General features: G+C 46.7%; 1 protein-coding gene across 2 annotated transcripts; it reads left to right on the top strand.

Annotated features, from left to right (window-relative positions):
* Positions 1 to 1,492: 1,492 nt before the first annotated feature.
* Positions 1,493 to 16,070, top strand: PXMP4 (peroxisomal membrane protein 4; the record flags this gene model as incomplete). 2 transcript variants are annotated; one of them, XM_080716350.1, is made up of 4 exons in its annotated part: positions 1,493 to 1,605; positions 8,307 to 8,369; positions 9,712 to 9,910; positions 15,807 to 16,070. In XM_080716350.1, 4 exons carry the CDS (start codon positions 1,493 to 1,495, stop codon positions 16,068 to 16,070), a joined length of 639 nt encoding a protein of 212 aa, XP_080572476.1. The 2 variants fall into 2 exon arrangements, with proteins under 2 accessions (XP_080572476.1, XP_080572477.1); XM_080716351.1 differs by lacking the exon at positions 8,307 to 8,369.
* Between the last annotated feature and the right edge of the window lie 2,910 nt (positions 16,071 to 18,980).

The following is an 18,980-nucleotide window of genomic DNA, read 5'->3' on the forward strand; positions in this document are numbered from 1 at the left end:
CCAAACAACCCTCTGCTGATGCTAGGCTAGGAGTCAGGGCTTAGTGACTAATGCTCCGAATGACATTTCTACAAGTTTTGTTTGATTTATTTACAAATTTGTCATATTTAAATAATAGTCCCCAGCCAGGCCTGAGGCACACACCTGTAATCCGAGTACTTGGGAGGCTGAGACAGTAGGATTGCAGACTCAAAGCCAGTTTTAGCAATTTAGGCTGGTTTAGCTCTGTTTCAAAATAAAATAGCTGGAGCCCGGCGTGGTGGCGCACGCTTGTAATCCCAGCATTCGGAAGGCTGAGACAGGAGGATCACGGTTCGCCGACAGCCTCAGCTACTTAGTGAGGCCCTCTGCAACTCAGTGAGACCCGGTTTCAAAATAAAGAATAAAAAAATAGGGCAGGGGGTGTAGCTCGGAGGTCAAATGCCCCTGGGTTCCATCCCCAAACCCGCTAAATAAATAAATAAATAAATAAAGAGCTGGGATTGTGGCTCAAAGGAAGAATGCCCTTGGGTTCAATCCTTCATACAATAAATAGCCAGGCATGATAGTGCTCACCTGTGATCCCAGTACCTGGGAGGATAAGCTGCGAGCATCACAAGTTTGAGACCAGCCGCAGCAACACAGTGAGACCCTCAGCAGCTTAACAAGATCCTGTTTCAAAGTTTAAAAATAAGCCAGGTATGGTGTCACACGCTTGTAACCCCGGCATTCGGGAGGATGAGACCGGAGGATCGCGGTTCGCGGACAGCCTCAGCTACTTAGTGAGGCCCTCTGCAACTCAGTGAGACCCGGTTTCAAAATAAAGAATAAAAAATAGGGGTAGAGTTGTAGCTCGGAGGTAGGATGCCCCTGGGTTCCATCCCTAGTAACCCCTCCCTGCCTCCCAGGGTCACTACTTAAAGTCACCCATTCCAACTCCAAGGACAACTCCAAGCCGGGCGTGATGGTGCACGCTCCTAACTCCAGTACTTGGGAGGCTGAGACAGGAGAAGCGCAGCTTTGCGGCCAGCCTCGATTCCTTAGTGAGGCCCTCCGCAACTTAGTGAGAGCCCGTTTCAAAATGCAGAATAAAAATAGAGCTGGGGGTGTAGGTCAGAGGTAGAATGCCTCTGGGTTCCATTCTCAGTTCCACAAAAATAAAAGTAGAAGAAGGGCAACTCTTCCAGCAAACCTCTTTCCAAGCCCAGAGTGACCCGCCTCCTTCCAAGCCCACACGAGCCGAACACGCCCCTAAAGAAAACGCCTCGATTGGACAAATCCGATTGGTTACAAACTCCTTTTCTTCCAATCAGACAGCTATTCTGAAGCGTGAGCGCGGCGTCGTAGACGAATGAACTCAGTGATTGGCTCTCCTGGTTTGAGTGACGGCAGATGCAGCCTATCGGTGCAATGACAGGGCTGCGTTTTCAGTGCGCTGCGAGCTCTGAAGCCGGAACACTGGGTGTCAGTGCGAGTCCCACAGGGTCGCTCCAACCCGCGCGCCTCCCGCGCCATGGCCGCCCCGCCACAGCTGCAAGCTCTGCTCCTGGCTGTCAACGCCCTGCTGCGCAAGCGCCGCTACCACGCCGCGCTGGCCGTGGTCAAAGGCTTCCGGAACGGAGTCGTGTGAGTAGGGCGGAGGAGCCGGGCCGGGGATGAGGGGCCGGCCTGGCCGGGGCCAGAGGGGAGAGTTCGAGGCCGGGCGCCGCTGCATCCTGAGCCCTCGGGCAGCCTTCGCGTGCCCCTAGGTCTCTCTGAGCCGGGGCGCTCACGGGGCTGCCTCTGGGCCCCCCATGCCTTGCAGCCTGGCATTCCCGTGTGACTGCTTCCCAGGCCAGCACCCGTATCACTTGGGTCCAGTTCGCCCCGCCTCTCTGTAGGCCCTTTGGCCTGCTTGGCTTTTGCAGCCCTGTCTGCACAGAATCAAAGTGGACTCCGGACTGTGGCAGGCAGGTGGACGCCTCCTGCTTCTGCTCCCCCACTTAGCAGCGTGTGGGCTCACATTCCGCTTCCCTCCTCTGTAAGACTCCACTGCCAAGTTCTCACTTGGAGGACCCTGGGGGTGACAATGAAGTCAAGGAAGCTGCCAATAGAAAGGCGTTGGGCCTGCGGAAGGCCCGCTGAGGCCACAGAGTGAGCTGGAGTCCAGAGAGATGTACAAAGCCAATGCCATTGGGCAATGCCTGCTGACACTGGGCAGTGCAACTCCTGTTCACTCCTGCTCTGTCCTGTAAGTATCTTGGCAAAAAGACTACTGATGTTATCTCAGAGTCACCCCATCTTGGTTGCAGCAAAAAGTGGCTCATATGATTTGGCCAGATTCTATGAACCAGGCTAGCAGAGACCAGCTTCCACCTGGCTCTGAGTTCCTATGGAAGCCTAGACTTGGCCTCAGGCTTGGGCCTCCGGGGGCTTGAATCCTGGCTCCAACTCTGACCAAGTGATGTGACCATGAGCAATGAGTAGACCTCTCGGAGCCACAGTCTTCCTATCTGGAAAATGGGGACAATGGCATATTTTGCATATATTCATTCACTCAATAAATAATTGAGAGTCTATTATGATGAAGCAGGTTCTGTGTAGACTCCAAAGAACAAAATAAGTAAAAATTTCTGTCCTCATGAAGTTCTGTGTGTGTGTGTGTGTGTGTGTGTGTGTGTGTGTTACTAGAGATTGAACCCAGAGGCGTTGTACTTCTGAGCTACACCCATTTTATTTATTTATTTATTTATTTATTTATTTATATTTTTCAGTACTGGGGATGGAACCCAGGGGCATTCTACCTCTGAACTAAACCCCCAGCCCTATTTTTTATTCTTTTTCTCTGTGTGTGCGGGTCTGGGGATGGAACTCGGGAGCATTTGACCTCTGAGCTACATCTTCTGCCCTATTTTTTTTTTTTTTTGGAAACAGGGTCTCACTAAGTGGCAGAGGACCTCACTAAGTGGCTGAGGCTGTCCTTGAACCCCAATCCTCCTGTCTCAGCCTCCCAAATGCTGGGATTACAAGCATGCGCCTCCACGCCTGGCTTTATTCTTTATTTTGAAACAGAGTCTCACTAAGTTGCCGAGGGCCTCACTCAGTAGCTGAGGCCAGCCACATACCTGTGATCCTCCTGTCTCAGCCTCCCGAGTGCTGGAATGAGAAATAAGCTAAGAAATTTTTCACGTACTACATCTTTCTTTTTTTTTTTTTTTTTTTTTTTTTTGCGGTACTGGGGATGGAACCCAGGGACAATCTACCTCCTCTGAGCTACACTCCCGACCCTATTTTTAATTCTTTATTTTGAAAAAGGGTCTCACTGAGTTGCAAAGGACCTCACTAAGTACTGAACCGTGATTCTCCAGTCTCTGCCTCCCAAATTCTGGGATTACAAGCGTGTGCCACCATGCCTGGCCATGTACTCCATCTTTCTTTTCTTTTTTTCTTTCTTTTTTTGTACTGAGGATTGAACCCAGGGGCATTCTACCTCTGAGCTACAACCCCTACCCTATTTTATTTTTTATTTGGAAACAGGGTCTCTCTAAATTACTGAGGCTGTCCTGGGGTCTGGTGTCCTCCTGTCTCAATCCCTGTACTGGGATTATAGGTGTGTGCCCCCATGCCGGCCTACGTGCTACATCCTTAACAGCCAGAAACAATTCTGTGAAATAGAGAATATCTTTTATTGATGGGGGAAGGGAGGCTCAGAGAAGTTAAGTAATTTATCTATGTTCACACAGCAAACCATGGTAGGAAAATAGAACCAACTACCATTTTCTTTCTACTACCCATTTAATTATAGTGAACATGGTCTTGTCCACATAATCCCAGATGCTCAAATGAGATGGTGAGAGAAAGGTTGGAGGAAGAGATTTGAAGTTTAATAAGGCAATTATGTAGCCAGGAGTGATGGGGAGTGTAATATATATATATATATATATATATATATATATATATATATATATATATTCATTCCTATACTTGGCTGAGACAGAAGGATCTTGGGTTCAAGGCCAGTCTCAACAATTTAGTGAGGCAAGCCTTCACGATTTAGTGAGATTGTTTCAAAATAAAAAATAAAGTAAGGCTGAGGGTATAGCTCGGAGATAGAATGCCCCTGAGTTCAATCCCCACAACCACCCCCTCTCCCCAAAAAAAGCAAACAATCCAGTACTTGAGAGGCTGAGACAGGAGGAATGCAAGTTCAAGGCCAGTGCTTGGTAACAGTGAGACCCTGTTTTGTTTTGTTTTGTTTTGTTTTGTTTTGTTTTTGCGGGTCTGGGGGTGGAACCCAAGGGGATTCGACCTCCAAGCTACTCCTCCTGCCCTATTTTTATTCTTTATTATGAAACCGGGTCTCACTGATTTGCAGAGGGCCTCACTAAGTAGCTGAGGCAGTCCGTGAACCGCGATCCTCCAGTCTCAGTCTCCCAAATGCTGGGATTACAAGCGTGCGCCACCACACCCGGCTGCCCCTGTTTTCAAGATACAAAATAAACCTCTGCGTGGTGGCGCACACTTGTAATACCAGTACTTGAGAGGCTGAGACAGGAGGATCGCAGGTTCGCGGCCAGCCTCAGCAACTTAGTAAGGCCAATCTGCAATTTAGTGAGACCCTGTTTCCAAATAAAATAATAAAATAGGGCTGGAATTATACCTCAGAGGTAGAATACCCCCCAGGGTCAGTCCCCAATAACATCCTCCCAGCCACCTAAAAAAGATATTCTGGTGCCGAGATGCAGCTTAGTAGTAAAGTACTTGCTTAGCATGTATGAAGCCCTGAGTTCATACCCTAGCACCACATACATGCTCAAAAGTAACTAAAGATACAAATAAATACAAAAATGATCCTGGGATAGTCGGGCGTGATGGCGCACACTTGTAATCCCAGCATTCGGGAGACTGAGACCGGAGGATCATGGTTCGCAGACAGCCTTGGCTACTTAGTGAAGCACTCTGCAACTTGGTGAGACCCGGTTTCAAAATAAAGAATAATTTAAAAAAGGGCAGGGGGTGTAGCACAGAGGTCAAATGCCCCTGGGTCCAACCTCCAGACCCGCCCCCCCAATAAAATGATCGTGTATTAGGATATTGCTGAAAGAGCAAGTCCATGAAGTCAGTTAAACAGGGATGATGGCGGCCTTTTACACACATCATTTCCTTCCACCATAATTATAACCAGTTGCTGGCGTGGTGGCACACACCTGTAATTCTGGTACTTGGGAGGCTAAGACTAGTTTGCAGCCAGCCTGAGCAATTTAGCAAGGCCCCCATCAACTTAGTGAGACCCTGTTTTAAAATACTTTTTTCAATATGATACACATAAAAATAAAAAAATTTAAAAACACTGAAAAATGAATAAAATAAAATAATTTTTTGGGTGGTGCTGGGGGTTGTAGCCAGGGGCATTCTTCCTCCAAGTTATACCCCCAACCCTATTTTATTTTTTATTTGGAAACATGGTCGTGCCAAATTGCTGAGAGCCTCACCAAGTTACTGAGGTTGGCTTTAAACCTGCAATCTTTCTGTCTTGGCCTCCCAGGAACTGGGATTACAGGCATGTAGCACCACACCCAACCTAAAATAATTTTTTTTTTCGGTACTAGGAATGGAACCCAGGGGCATTCTAGCTCCGAACTACATCCCCAGCCCAATTTTTTTTTTTTTTTCAGGTCTAGTAATGGAATCCAGGGGGATTCGACCTCCGAGCTACACCCCCTGCCCTATTTTTCATTCTTTATTTTGAAACAGGGTCTCACTAAGTTGCAGAGGGCCTCACTAAGTAGTAGCTGAGGCTGTTCGCGAACCGTGATCCTCCTGTCTCAGCCTCCCGAATGCTGGAATTATAAGTGTGTGCCAACACACCCAGTTTATAAAAATTTTTTATAATAGTGTTTGCTGAGCCAGGCGTGGTGGTGCGTGCTGGTAATCCCAGTACTTGGGAGGCTAAGACAGAAAGATTGCAGGTTCTCAGCCAGCCTCAGCTGCTAAGTGAGATTCTCCACAAATTAGTGAGACCCTGCTCCAAAAATAAAGAATGCAAGCCGGGATGGTGGCGCACGCTTGTAATCCTAGTTGTAATCCCAGCATTTGGGAGGCTGAGACTGGAGGATTGTGGTTTGTGGACAGCCTCAGCTACTTAGTGAGGCTCTCAGCAATTTAGTGAGACCTGTTTCAAAATAAAGAATAAAAAATAGGGCAGGGGATGTATCTTGGAGGTCGAATGCCCCTGGGTTCCAACCCCAAACCCACACACACACACAAAAAAAGAATCCAGCCAGGCATGAGAGTGCACGCTTGTAATCCCAGCATTTGGGAGACTGAAGAAGGAGGATTGTGGTTCGCAGACAGCCTCAGCTACTTAGTGAGGACCTTTGCAACTCAGTGAGACCCTGTTTCAAAATAAAGAATAAAAAATAGGGCAGAGGGTGTAGCTTGGAGGTCGAATGTCCCTGGGTTCCATCCCCAGACCCACAAAAAAATAAAAAAAGAAAGAAAGAATTCATGCCGGGCATGGTGGTGCATGCTTGTAATCCCAGCATTTGGGAGGCTGAGACAGGAAGATCATGGTTCGCGGGCAGCCTCAGCAATTTAGGGAGGCTGTTTGCAACTCATTGAGACCCTGTTTTAAAATAATAAAAAATTGGAGCTGGACATGGTGGCACATGCTTGTAATCCCAACATTTGGGAGGCTGAGACAAGAGGATCACGGTTCGAGGACAGCCTCAGCTACTACTTAATGAGGCGCTCTGCAACTCAGTGAGACCCTGTTGCAAAATAAAGAATAAAACATAGGGCTGGGGGTGTAGCTTGGAGGTAAAATGTCCCTGGGTTCCATTCCTAGTACCAAAAAAAATTTAAAAATTGGGCTGGGGATGTCGCTTGGAGGTAGAAAGCCCCTGGGTTCAATTCCCAGTACAGCAAAGTAAAATAAAATAAAATAAAATAAAATAAAATAAAATAAAGAGTGCAACTGGGCATGGTGGCGCATTCTTGTAATCCCAGCATTTGGAAGTCTAAGATGGGAGAGTCCCAGTTCATTGCCAACCTCAGCTACTTAGTGAGGTCCTTTGCAATTTAGTGAGACTCTGTTTCAAAATAAAGAATAAAAAATAGGGCTATGGCCAGGGGTAGTGGCACAGGCTTGTAATCCCAGCATTCGGGAGGCTGAGATCGCAGTTCGGCTTTCCGCAACTTAGTGAGACCCTGTTTCAAAATAAAGAATAGCCAGGCGTGGTGGTGCAGGCTTGTAATCTCCGAGCTTGGGAGGTGGAGACAGGAGGATCGCGTAGGTTCAAAGCCAGCCTCCCTGGCTTAGGAGATCCTGTTTCCAAATTTAAAAAATGTAAAAAACAGGTCTAACAGGTCTGGGAGTGTAGCCCAGAGGTAGAAGGGTTTCCAGAAACCTCAGTACCACCAAAAAAAAAAAAAAAAAAAAAAAAAAAACAGACAAAATAAGCTCGGAGCACGAATGCCTCTGGGTTACATCTCAAGACCCGCAAAAAAAAAAAAAAAAATGTAGAATGCTCCTGGGTTCTATCCCTCCCCCCCCAAAAAAAAAAATAAATAAATAGGGCTGGAGGTGTAGCTCAAGGTAGAATGCCCCTCGGCTGAAACCTTAGTAACACACACACACACACACACACACACACACACATTGGATTGGCTGGGTGTGGTGGTATATGCTTTTAATTCCAGAGACAGGAGGATCACAGGTTTGAAGCCTCAGCAACTTAGTGAGGCTCTCAGCAACTTAGCAAGACCCTGTTTCCAAATAAAAAATAAAATAGAAGCCAGGTATGGTGGCACACACTTATAATCCCAGTACTTGAGAGGCTGAGAGTACTTGGGAGGCTGAGACATGAGGATCACACAGGTTCGAAGCCAACCTCAGCTGCTTAGTTAGGCTCTCAGCAACTTAGTAAGACCCTGTTTCCAAGTAAAATATAAGTCTAGGAGTATATCCCAGAGGTTAGAAGGCCCCTGGGTTCTACCCCCAGTACCATAAAAAATAAAAATAACAGGGCTCGTGGTTTAGCTCAGAGTAGTACTCCTGGGTTTAGCTCAGAGGTAGTACTCCTGGGTTCAGTCTCCAGGAACTCAGTGCTCTGGGGTGTAGCATTTCTTTACAGGGTTGGGGAAACCGAAGCTCAGAGATGCTACATGACAAGCCTAGAGCCAGCTCATAGGAAGAGTTGGGATTTGAATCTATATCTAACTGGAGAGCCCTCCCTAAGTGGTATCAGAATTAGGGTGGGGAAAGGGGACAAAGAGGTCAAGGGAGAGCCCAGAAAGAAACTATAATACAGCAATGCCAAAGTAATGGTTTTCTTCTGTTTCTACAGCTATGGAGTCAAAATCCGTGCCCCTCATGCACTGGTCATGACCTTTCTCTTCAGGAGTGGCAGGTACATACCTACTCTGGACACCAATCAAACTGGGAGATAATGTAGTCAACCCTTGGTGCTAGGAAGGTTGCTGGGGACTTCCTAGCTGGGTCTAGCCTGTCCCCCACCACACCCCCCAAAGTCCAGCTACAATCCCATGTCCCTGCTTGGAAATTCCCTGGCTCCAGCTGTCCTCCTAAGAAGCCCAATTTCCAGGCCTGGCTTTCTGTAGCCCAGCCTCAGCTGTGCTGTGCCCCGTGATGTCCACCCTGGGGTGCCCGCAGCAGACAGAACTAGCCCACCTTTCCCGCACACCCTCTGTGCTTCCTCCTGCTCATCTGTGCTTTCGCTTCAAGGGTGCCCTTGCCTTTCACCTATGTTTGTGTCCTTCCTGACAACTCACTCCAGTTCTCTGGGGATCATGTCCTCTAGGAGGCTGTTTGTCTCTGCTCTCTCCCTCACTCAGGCATCTTGACTTTCCTCTGATCTCCCTAACCCTTCCGTCCTCAAAAGACGACTTGTGATCTATCCATTAAATGTATACACTCACCTGGAGTTTGTAGGAATCACATCTGGCAGCCTATCAGCCAAGTCCAACTTGCAAGATTTTTTCTTCTCATATTTCTGTTTTATTTATTTGTTTATTGCCCTCAGAACCATTAAAAAAAAAAAAAGACCCATTCATCTACTCAGAAAATACTTACTGAGCCGGGCGTGGTGGCGCACCCTTGTAATCCCAGCATTTGGGAGGCTGAGACTGGAGGATCACAGTTCGTGGACAGCCTCAACTACCTAGTGATGCCCTCTGCAATTTAGTGAGACCCTGTTTCAAAATAAAGAATAAAAAAATAGGGCAGAGGGTGTAGCTCGGAGGTCGAATGCCTCTGGGTTCCATCCCCAGACCCAAAAACAAAAAACAAAAAAAAAAAACCCAAAACTTACTGAGCATCTTCTGTGCACCAGACCTTTCCTGGGTGCTAGGGATACAGCAGCACACAACCACAATGCTTCTTGCCTCTAGATCTTACCTTCTAGCGGGCAGTGGCAGAAGTCAACAGAATGAATAAGGAAAGTGTGTGTGTCAAGTGATGCAGGCTGTGGAACAGAACAGTTGGAGCGAGGAAAGAGAGAGGGGAGGACCATAAGTTGAAGGCCAGCCTGGGCAACATAACAAGTAGGATGAGGGGGTGGGATGCCCCCCTTTGGCCTCTCTGAGTCAGGGCCCAAATGTGTAGGGAGCAGCCTCGGATTGAATGAGCTTCAGCCCTTCCGCTCCTCGCCTGGCTCAGTTCCCAGGGCCAGTGGGTGCAGGCCCTTGGACAGCTGGGCCGGCACTCATGCCAGGTTCCCTGTGTTTGTGCAGCCTCCGGGACAAGCTTCGAGCCATCCTGCAGGCCACCTACACGCACTCCCGGAACCTGGCCTGCTTTGTGTTCGCCTATAAGGGTCTCTGTGCCCTGCAGTCCCGAGTGCAAGGCAGGACCTTGCAGGCGCACTCGTTCCTGGCGGCCTTCATCGGGGGCTTCCTGGTGTTCGGAGACAACAATGGTATCAACAGCCAGGTAAAGGGCTGAGGAGCAGGCGTGTGTAGGCCAGTTAGCTGGGGGTTTGTCTCTGTCAACATCCTCACTGCTGCCGTCCACAGTGACTGACTTTAAAACTTAAAGAAGGAAGATTTATTTGCTCAGTTTTTGGAGAGTTAGAGGTTTAGTCCATGTCAAACTGAGTTCTCGGAGTTCAGGTTGGTGGTGGGAAGCAGAGGGGGCACGTGCGAGGTTCTGTTCTCTCGTCCTGGAGGCGGAAACAGAGAGTAGGGGAGAGTTGGGGGATGTATAATTCCCCAGGGGCTTCCTCAGCAACCAAGCTCAGCCTCTGACACCTTGTTTCTGTGAAGGCTAGGGGAACGCCTTTTTTTTTTTTTTTTTTTTTTTTGCAGTACTGGGGCTGGAACCCAGGGGCATTCTACCTTTGAGCTACACCTTCGGTCCTATTTTTTAGTCCTTATTTATTTGTTTATTTATTTTTATATTTTTGCAGGTCTAGGGATGGAACCCAGGGGAATTCGTCCTCCAAGTTACACCCCCTGCCCTATTTTTTAAATTCTTTATTTTGAAACAGGGTCTCACTATGTTGTGGAGGTCCTCACTAAGTAGCTGAGGCTGTCCACGAACTGTGATCCTCCAGTCTCAGCCTTCCGAATGTTGGGATTACAAGAGTGGGCTACCATGCCCAGCTAGCCTGTCTGTCTGTCTGTCTGTCTATCTATCTATCTATCTATCTCTCTCTATATTTTTTTTTGGGGGGGGGCATGTTGTACTGGGGGTGGAACCCAGGGGTTTTTTTTACCTCTGGGCTATACTCCCAGACATATTTTTATACTTTATTTTAAAACAGGGTCTCTTGTCGGGCGTGGTGGCGCACGCTTTTAATCCCCGAGCTTGGGAGGCGGAGACAGGAGGATCGCGCAGGTTCGAAGCCAGCCGCGCGGCATAAGAGACCCTGTTTCCAAATAAAAAGTATAAAATAGGTCTGGGAGTGTAGCCCAGAGGTAGAAGGGCTTCCAGGAACCCAAGTACCACCAAATAAACAAACAAACAAACAAACAAACAAACAAAAAATAAAACAGGGTCTCACTAAGTTGCTGAGAGCCTCAGTTCATTAAGTAGCTGAGGCTGGCTTCGAACCTGTGCGATCCTCCTGTCTCAGCCTCTCAAGCGCTGGGATTACGAGCGTGCGCCACCACGCCTGGATAGTCTTTATATTTTTTTTGAAACAGGATCTCACTGATTTGCAGAGGGCCTCACTAAGTAGCTGAGGCTGTCCGCAAACTGCGATCCTCCTGTCTCAGCCTCCCAAATGCTGGGATCACAAGCGTGTGCCACCACGCCTGGCTAGTCTTTATATTTTTTGTAGCAGGATCTCACTGAGTTGCAAAGGGCCTCACTAAGTAGCTGAGGCTGGCTGCGAATGGCAGTCCTCCAGTCTCGGCCTCCCGAAGGCTGGGGTTACAAGGGTGCACCAGCACGCCCAGTGGGACACTCTAAATCCAAACCATTTCAGAGTTGAAGAAGACAACCTCTTCCTTTAGTTTTCCTGTCTATAAACAAGCAGCTGGTTGGAATGACTTAGTTACCAAAGTCAATATTTATGCTGCTGTCTAGGGCAGAGGTGTGGGTGTGGGTGGGGGACATTGGAAATTGAACCCAGAGGCATTCTATGTCTGAGCTATATCTCCAGCCCTATTTTATTTTTATTTGGAGACAGACAGTGTCTCACTAGATTGATGAGAGTCTTACTACTTGCTGAGACTGTTCTTGAACCTGTGACCCTCCTGTCTCAGCGTCCTAAGTACTGGGTCACAGGTGTGCACCACCATGCCCAGCTCTAGGGCAGAGTTTCAAGTTCACTCTGAAGTGAAAAGGGAGGGGATGAGCCTGGAATAAAGTTGTCGGAAAATAAACTTGGTGGTGGTGTGCCTAAAATGCAGTGACTCCGGAGGCTGGCCAGGAGGGTTGCAAGATCGAAGCCAGCCTGGGCAGCATAGTGGTATTTTGTCTCAAAATTAAAAGGGCTAGGGATACAGCTTAGTGGTAGAGCACTTAGTAGTAGAGCTTAGTTTTTTCAAGAATCTGGCTTCATTCCCCAGCACTGCAGAAAGAAAGAAAGAAAGAAAGAAAGAAAGAAAGAAAGAAAGAAAGAAAGAAAGAAAGAAAGAGAAAAGGTCTTCTCTGTCATGTTGTTCTTGAAATTTCCCTGGTTATTAAGACCCAGAGTCTAGGAGTTCTGGTCACATCCATCTTTCTCCACCACCACTTCTTTCCCTGACCCCTGACAACTACTTTGTCCTTCATTTCTAAATGTTTGTCATTTAAAAAAGTATTTAAACCAGGTGTGGTGGTGCATGCCTGTAATCCCAGCATTCAGGATGCTGAGACAGGAGGATCACAGTTCATGGACAGCCTCAGCTATTTAGCAAGGCCATTTGCAACTCAGTGAGACCCTGTTTCAAAATAAAGAATAAAAGCCAGGCATGGCGGTGCACGCTTGTAATCCCAGCACTTAGAAGGCTGAGACAGGAGGATCGCGCAGGTTCAAAGCCAGCCTCAGCTACTTAGTGAGGCTCTCAGCAACTTAGTGAGACCCTGTTTCCAAATAAAGTATAACATAGATCTGGGAGGATAGCCTGAAGGTAGAAAAGCCCCTGGGTTTCACCCCCAGTACCACAAAAAAATAAAAGAAGAAGAAAAAGAAAAAAATATATGGCTGGGGATGTAGTTTGGAGATAGAGTACCCCTGGGTTCCACCCCAGTATCACACACATACCAAAAAAAGTATTTAGGCTGGGTGTAGGTGTGCATGCTTGTAATCCTAGTACTTGGGAGGCTGAGACGGGAGGATCACAGGTTCACAGCCAGCCTTAGCTACTTAGGCCCTCCATAATTTAGTGAGACATTGTTTCAAAATAAAGAAGAAAAAATAGGGCTGGGGGTGTAGCTCAGAGGTAGAATGCCCCTGGATTCCATCCCCAGTAACACACACACACACACACACAAACAAAAGGTATTTAAGCCAGGCATGTGGTTCACATTTGTAATTCTTACACTTGGGAGGCTGAGACAGGAGAAACACAGGTTTGAGGACAGCCTCAGCAAAGAGTGAGACTCTCATCAACCTAGTGAGACTCTGTTTCAAAATATAAAATAGGGCAGCTGAGCATGGTGGCGCACGCTAGTAACCCCAGCCCTTGGGAGGCTGAGACAGGAGGATCACAGGTTCAAAGCCAGCCTCAGCTACTTAGTGAGGCCCTCAGCAACCTAGTGAGACCCTGTTTCCAAATAAAGTATAAAATAGGTCTGGGAGTATAGCCTGGAGGTAGAAAAGCCCCTGGGTTCCACCCCTAGTATCATAAAAAATAAATAAATAAATAAAAATAAAATAAAAAATAGGGCTGAGGGTATAACTTGGAGGTAGAATGCCCCTGGGTTTAATTCTCAGTACACACACACACACACACACACACACACACACACACACACACACACAGCTATTTAAGCCAGGCATGATGACATACACTTGTAATCCCAGTAACTGGGAGGCTGAGATAGGAAGATTACAGGTTTGTGCCCAGCCTCAGAAACTTAGTGAGGCTGTCTGCAATTTAGTAAGACCCTTTTTCAAAATAAAAAATAAGTAAAATAGGACTGGGGGTATAAATCAGAGGTAGAGGGCCCCTGGATTCAATCACTAGTACTAAAAAATAAATACATAAATACATATGGCTCAGAGGTAGAAAATGCCCCTGAGTTCCATTCCCAGTACGGCAAAAATATATAAATAAATATATGTGTACGTACATAAATAAGTATAGAAATGTTATTTAAACCAGGCATGGTGGCACACAGCTGTAATCCTAGTACATAGGAGTCTGAGAAAGGAAGATCACAGGTTCAAAGACAGCCCAAGTAAGTAGCAAGACTCAGCAACCTAGTGAGATCTTGTTTCAAAACAAAATATTGCCGGGCGTGGTGGCGCACGCTTGTAATCCCAGCATTCGGGAGGCTGAAACCGGGGAATCGTGGTTCGTAGACAGCCTCAGCTACTTAGTGAGGCCCTCCGCAACTTAGTGAGACCCTGTTTCAAAATAAAGAATAAAGTAGGGCAGGCAGTGTGGCTCGGAGGTCAAATGTCTCTGGGTTTCATCCCCAGACCCACAAAAGAAAATAATATATATTATTATTTTTTGTTTATGTGGAACTAGAGATTGAACCCAGGGACATTTGACCTCTAAGCTATACTCCCTGTGTTCAATTTCCCAGTACCACAAAAAGGAAAATATAAAGTTATTTAGCCAGGTATGGTAGCCCACACCTGTTATTGTAGTATTTGTAAAGCAGTACTTCAAAGTACTGTACAAGTATAGAAAAATCGGAGGTTCAAGGACAGCCTCAGCAAGGTAGAAAGACTCTGAGAAAGTCAATGAGATCCTGTTTTAAAACAGAAAATAAGCCAGGCGTGGTAGTTCAGGCTTGTAATCCCAGCACTTGGGAGGCTGAGACCCGAGTATCTCATAGGTTCAAAGCCAGCCTCAGCTACGTAGTGAGGCTCTCAGCAACTCAGTGAGACTTTGTTTCCAAATAAAGTATAAAATAGATCTGGGGGTATAGCCCGGAGGTAGAAAAGCCCCTGGGTTCCACCCCCAGTACCACCAAAATGAATAAATAAGTAAATTTAATTTAATTAAAAAAAAAATAAACTGGGCATGGTGACACCTGCTTGCAATCCCAGTGTTTTGGAGGCTGAGACAGGAGGATCACAGGTTGACAGCCAGCCTCAGCTACTTAGTGAAGCACTTTGCAACTTAGTGAGACTCTGTTTCAAAATAAAAAAAATAAAAATAGGGTTGGGTTGTATCTCAGAGGTAGAATGGCTCTGATTTCAATCCCCAGTACTTTGAGAAAAAAAAAAAAATAAAAGAAAAAGATGTGTGGAGGATAGCTCAGAGTTAGAATGCTTCTGGTTTCAACCCTAATAACATATAAATACACACACATTATTTAAAGCCAGGCATAGTCAAACATGGTGGCATATACCTGTAATCCTAGTACTTGAGGGTTCATGGCCAGCCTCAGTAACTTAGTGAAGCCCTCCACAATTTAGTAAAACCCTGTTTCACTTGGGTGTGATGGTGCACGCTTATAATCCCAGCATTTGGGAGGTTGAGACAGGAGGATCTCGGTTCATGGACAGCTTCAGCTACTTAGTGAGGTCCTTTGCATTTCAGTGAGACCCTGTTTCAAAATAAAGAATAAAAAATAGGGCTGAGGGTGTAGCTTGGAGGTAGAATGCCCTGGGTTTCATCTCCAGTACTGGGGAAAAAAAAACAAACAAAAAACCCACCTGTTTCAAAAGGGCTGGGTGTGGTGGCACATACCTGTAATCCCAGTACTTGGGGGGCTGAGACAGAAGGATCATAGGTTAGAAGCCAGCCTCAGGTACTTAGTGAGGCCCTCGGCAACTTAGTGAGAACCTGTTTCAAAATAAAGAATAAGAGCTGGGCGTGGTGGCACATGCTTGTAATCCCAGCATTTGGGAGGCTGAGACAGGAGAATCGTGGTTCACAGGCAGCCCCAGCTACTTAGTGAGACCCTTTGCAACTCAGTGAGACCCTGTTTCAAAAATAAAGACTAAAAAAACAAAAATAGGGCTGGGGGTGTACCTCGGAGGTAGAATGCCCCTGGGTTCCATCCTCAGTACAAAAAAAAAATCTAATTAAATATAATACACAAAAGACCAGGAGAAATATTAAGTGTCCACTTTATATCACTTCAAATCATCTCGCACGTCAGCTTTGAAAAGCACTAACCAGTGCAGAGCAGTTGCCCGAGTGTGAGGACCTGGGTGAGAGGAGGGGCCCAGTGGCCATGTCGACTAGTAATTGCCCATCATCCCTTCCTACAGATCAACATGTACCTGACATCGCGCGTCCTCTTTGCCCTGTGCCGCCTGGGTGTGGAGAAGGGCTACATCCCCGAGTTCAGGTGGGACCCGTTCCCTCTGTACACCGCGGTACTGTGGGGGATTGTGCTGTGGCTCTTTGAGTATCACCGGCCGACCCTGCAGCCCTCACTGCAGTCCTCCATGACCTACCTCTATGAGGACAGCAACGTGTGGCACGACATCTCAGACTTTCTCATCTACAACAAGAGCCGCCCTTCCAAGTAATGTGGCCCGAGGCACTTCCGGGCGCTCCTCCACCCCAGTAGGTTCCAGCGGTGTCCAGCTGTGGCTCCAGGTTTGCCTCCAACAGAAAACCCTCCTAGAGGATCCTGCCTCCTGGAAGTCGTGGACCCCACACTCCAACCTGTGTCTTTCCAGGCGTCCTCTGGTGGCAGTAAAAGTGCTGATTTCACAGCCCAGAAGGCACTGCTGGGTGGTACACGAGTGGCTGAGTCAGGCTGAGGAGTCGGTCTTGATCCCAGCCACTCTGCCAACTTCTGGGAGGCCAGGAGAAGTCACGCCTGTCCCTGGGGTTCAGAGTCTTCCGGCTCAGAACCCTGAGGGAGGGTCTCTCCCTGGTGAGAAAGCTCATTCTTCCACTGTTCTTATGTAACAAAGGGTTCCTTGCTGGTGGACAATGGGTTGCAAATACGTCAAAAAATACCAAGTTCCTTGTCTTTGGTGTTCTGTTGGAGGAGTTCTAGAGCCCCACTGTTGAATAGAAACACAGTGTGAGCCATATGTAATTAAAATTTTTTAGCCGGGCGTGGTGGCGCACGCTTGTAATCTCAGCACTTGGGAGGCTGAGACAGGAGGATCGCACGGGTTCAAAATCAGCCTCAGCTACTTAGTGAGGCTCTCAGCAACTTAGACAGCTTCCAAATAAAGTATAAAAATGGTCTAGGAATATAGCCCAGAGGTAGAAAAGCCCCTGGGTTCCACCCCCAGTACCACACCAAAAAAAAAAAAAATTTCTAGGACTGGGAATGTAGCTCAGTGGTAGAGCACTTGTCTAGCATGTGTGAAGCCTTGGGTTGTATCACCAGCATCACACACACACACACACACACACACACACACACACACACACACACTTCTAGTAACCACATTAAAAAAGTAGAAAGAAGTCTTCCAGTACTTGGGAGGCTGAGATAGTAAAATAATAGGTTTGAGGCTCGCCTTAGCAATTTAGCGAGGCTCTCGGCAACTTAGACCCTGTTTCAAAATAATAAGTAAAAAGGGGATGGGGTATTTGCCTCAGAGATAGAAGCCTCTGGGTCCAATCCTAAATACCAAAAAAAAAAAAAGTAGAAAGAGCTGGGCATAGTAGTGCAGGCCTATAATCCAGTACTTGGGAGTCTAAAACAGGAGGATTTCAAGTTCAAGGACAGCCTCAGCCGGTAGAGAGATTCTCAGCAATGTAGCAAGACCCTGTTTTAAAATAAAAAACAAACCAGGTGTGGTGGCGCACGCTTGTAATCCCTGCGCTTGGGAGGCTGAGACAGGAGGATCGCACAGGTTCAAAGCCAGCCTCGGCTACTAAGTGAGGCTCTCAGCAACTTAGTGAGACCCTGTTTCCAAATAAAAAATATGAAATAGGTCTGGGAGTATAGCCCGGAGGTAGAAAGCCCCTGGGTTCCACCCCCAGTACCACAATAAATAAATAAATACATACATACATAAATACATAAATAAATAAAAAACAAAATAGAGTTAGGAGTGTAGCTCAGAGGTAAAATCCTCCTTGGGCCTGGTGGAATATGCCTATAATCCCAGTATTTGGGAGGCTGAGACAGAAGGACCACAGTTTTGAAGTCAGTCTCAGCAACTTGGTGAGGCTTTCAGCAATTTAGTAAGACCTAAATTGCTTTTTTTTTTTTTTTTGTATGTGGTGCTACTGGGTATTGAACCCAGGAGTATTCTACCTCTGAGCTACGAGGTACACCCCCAGCCCTATATTTGTTTTTTGTTTTTGTTTTTGTTTTTGTTTTCGGTACTGGGAATGGAACCCAGGGGAATTCTACCTCTAGGGTACACCCCTAGCCTTATTTATTATTCTTTATTTTGAAACAGGGTCTCACCAAGTTGCCAAGGGCCTCACTAAATAGCTAAGGCTGGCCACGAACTGTGATTCTCCTGTCTCAGCCTCCCAAGTACTAGGATTACAAGCATGTGCCACCATGCCCAGCTCCCAGCCCTATTTTTTTTTTTTTCCCCAGTACTGGGGATTGAACCCAGGGTTATTCTACCTCCAAACTACACCCTCAGTCCTATTTTTTATTCTTTTATTTTGAAACAGGGCCCAACTAAGTTGCGGAGGACCTCACTAAGTAGCTGAGGCTGGCCAGATACCTATGATTTTCCTGTATCAGCCTTCCAAATACTAGAATTATAAGCCTACTCTGCCTGGCTCAAGACCCCATTTTCAAATAAAAAATAAAATAGGGCTGGGGGATAAAAACAGGTAAGATGAATCTTAACTATATACTTTAACTTAATATTTACAAAACATTATTTTAACCATATAATTATTTTAACTTTTCTGTTTTTGTGGGTCTGGGGATAGAACCAAGAGGCAGTTGATCTCCAAGCTAGACCCCCCCACCCTATTTTTTATTCTTTTTTTTATGGTACAGGGGATGAAATCTAGGGGCTTTTCTACCTCCAGGCTACACTTCCAGTCCTATTTTATATTTAATTTGAAACAGGTTCTCACTAAGTTGCTGAGGGCCTCACTAAGTAACTGAGACTGCCTTTGAACCTGCATGATCCTCCTGTCTCAGTTTCCCAAGTACTAGAATTACAAGCATGCGCCACCACACCAGGCTATTCTTTATTTTATTTTTTTATTTTTTTGGTGGTACTGGGGTTCCTGGAAACTCTTCTACCTCTGGGCTACACTCCCAGACTTATTTTTTATACTTTTTTATTTGGAAACAGAGTCTCTTAAGCCAACGCGTCTGGTTTTGAACCAGCACGATCCTCATGTCTCCACCTCGCAAGCTCGGGGATTACAAGCATGCTCCCGGCTATTCTTCATTTTTTGGAAACAGTCTCACTAAGTTGCAGAGGACCTCACTAAGTAGCTGAGGCTGTCCATGAATCATGATCCTCCAGTCTCCGACTCCTAAATGC

Source organism: Muscardinus avellanarius (assembly GCF_963383645.1).
Source record: "Muscardinus avellanarius genome assembly, chromosome: 19".
NCBI classification, from domain to species: Eukaryota; Metazoa; Chordata; class Mammalia; order Rodentia; family Gliridae; genus Muscardinus; species Muscardinus avellanarius.